Source organism: Octopus bimaculoides, chromosome 2, assembly GCF_001194135.2.
Source record: "Octopus bimaculoides isolate UCB-OBI-ISO-001 chromosome 2, ASM119413v2, whole genome shotgun sequence".
Classification (NCBI taxonomy): domain Eukaryota; kingdom Metazoa; phylum Mollusca; class Cephalopoda; order Octopoda; family Octopodidae; genus Octopus; species Octopus bimaculoides.
The window spans coordinates 187,867,286-187,868,714 of NC_068982.1; the positions used below are offsets into that span (position 1 = coordinate 187,867,286).

Consider the following 1,429-nt stretch of genomic DNA (forward strand, 5'->3'; position numbering starts at 1 on the left):
ACTCTCCACTGACCACTCTCCACTCCACTGACCACTCTCCTCTCCACTGACCACTCTCCACTCCACTAACCAATCGCCACTCCACTGACTACTCTCTCTTTCACTGACCACTCTCCACTCCACTGACTACTCTCCACTTCACTGACTACTCTCCACTCCACTGACCACTCTCTCTTTCACTGGCTTTGATTTATTCTACTCTCCACTCCACTGACCACTCTCCTCTCCACTGACCACTCTCCTCTCCACTGACCACTCTCCTCTCCACTGACCACTCTCCTCTCCACTGACCACTCTCCACTTTCACCTCCACTGAACATTATGCCTTCTCCTCCCCTCCACTCTCACAGCCACCGTTCCCTTACCTTTAACATCTCACTGCTTCACTATTAACTCCTCTGCCAGCCTCATTCCCCCTTCTCCACCCCACCTCTCCTCCTCCTCCCCTCCTGCTACTACAACAACTACTACCACCACCATTACTACCATCACCAGCACCAGCACCAACTCCTCCTCCCCTCCCACCACCACCATCACCATTCAGTGTTTAGAGTCCCATGCCTAACCAGTCTCTGTTCCATCTTTGCAGTGGTGCCAATGACTTCCTGAAGCAATTATCTCAACTCACTGCTGGTCGCTACCACAAGTCAGAAACAAGCTTTGACATTAATCTATTTATTCATAAACTTCTCAACAAAGGTTTCCAAGACATCAATGTAAGTCATAATCGTTTTGTAGGACATTTCTAACTCACTGAGAGGTTTTTTCTTACCATTTATCATTAAGAATATTTAAGGCAGCAGTTTTAGCATGGGTTTTCTTGTGCTTAGCCTTTTCTGTGCTTGTTTCTCGTATGTCTAATTCCAGAATTTGTTGTATTCGGAATTCACTTAGAAATTCCTTTGTCAGTTTTGTCACTGAGTAAGATGCTTTCTTGTTTCCAAGTTTTGAGACAAGTTTTAACATCCAATCATAACAGTTTTTCAGCTAGGTGTCTAGGCCAATCATGGCAATCTTCATTGTTAATGCCAACTGTAGAAATCCACGGCCTCCCTCTTTTCTTGGTAGATAAAGTCGTTTTCTATCTGCCTTAGGGTGGTGCATTTTATGCATTGTCAACAGTTTTCGTGTTTTTCTGTCAAGATTACATATTTCAGTAATTGACCAGTTAATGATATTGAAACTGTAAGTCATGACTGGTATGGCTAAAGCATTGATCACTTCGATCCTGTTTCTTGCATTCAGCTCTGTCTTGAGTATTGCTCTTACTCTGCGATAACATTCTCTTCTGATCCTTTCCCTTATCATTGAATTATTATTATTATTATTATTCAGTAGTTTTATTTTTATAACGTGCTTTCACTTCACTACCGAGCGCAGCTCTGTGCGCCTTGGGTATGTGCTGTGGTTTGCTGTGGTGCTCTTATGT

General features: G+C 43.5%; 1 protein-coding gene across 1 annotated transcript in view; it reads left to right on the forward strand.

Annotated features, from left to right (window-relative positions):
• Positions 1-1,429, forward strand: part of LOC106872927 (von Willebrand factor A domain-containing protein 3A) — a 62,154-nt gene that overhangs the window by 52,996 nt on the left and 7,729 nt on the right. Inside the window, 1 exon segment of the mRNA XM_052965914.1 lies at positions 590-716. Within this exon segment, the coding sequence (XP_052821874.1) occupies positions 590-716 (127 nt within the window).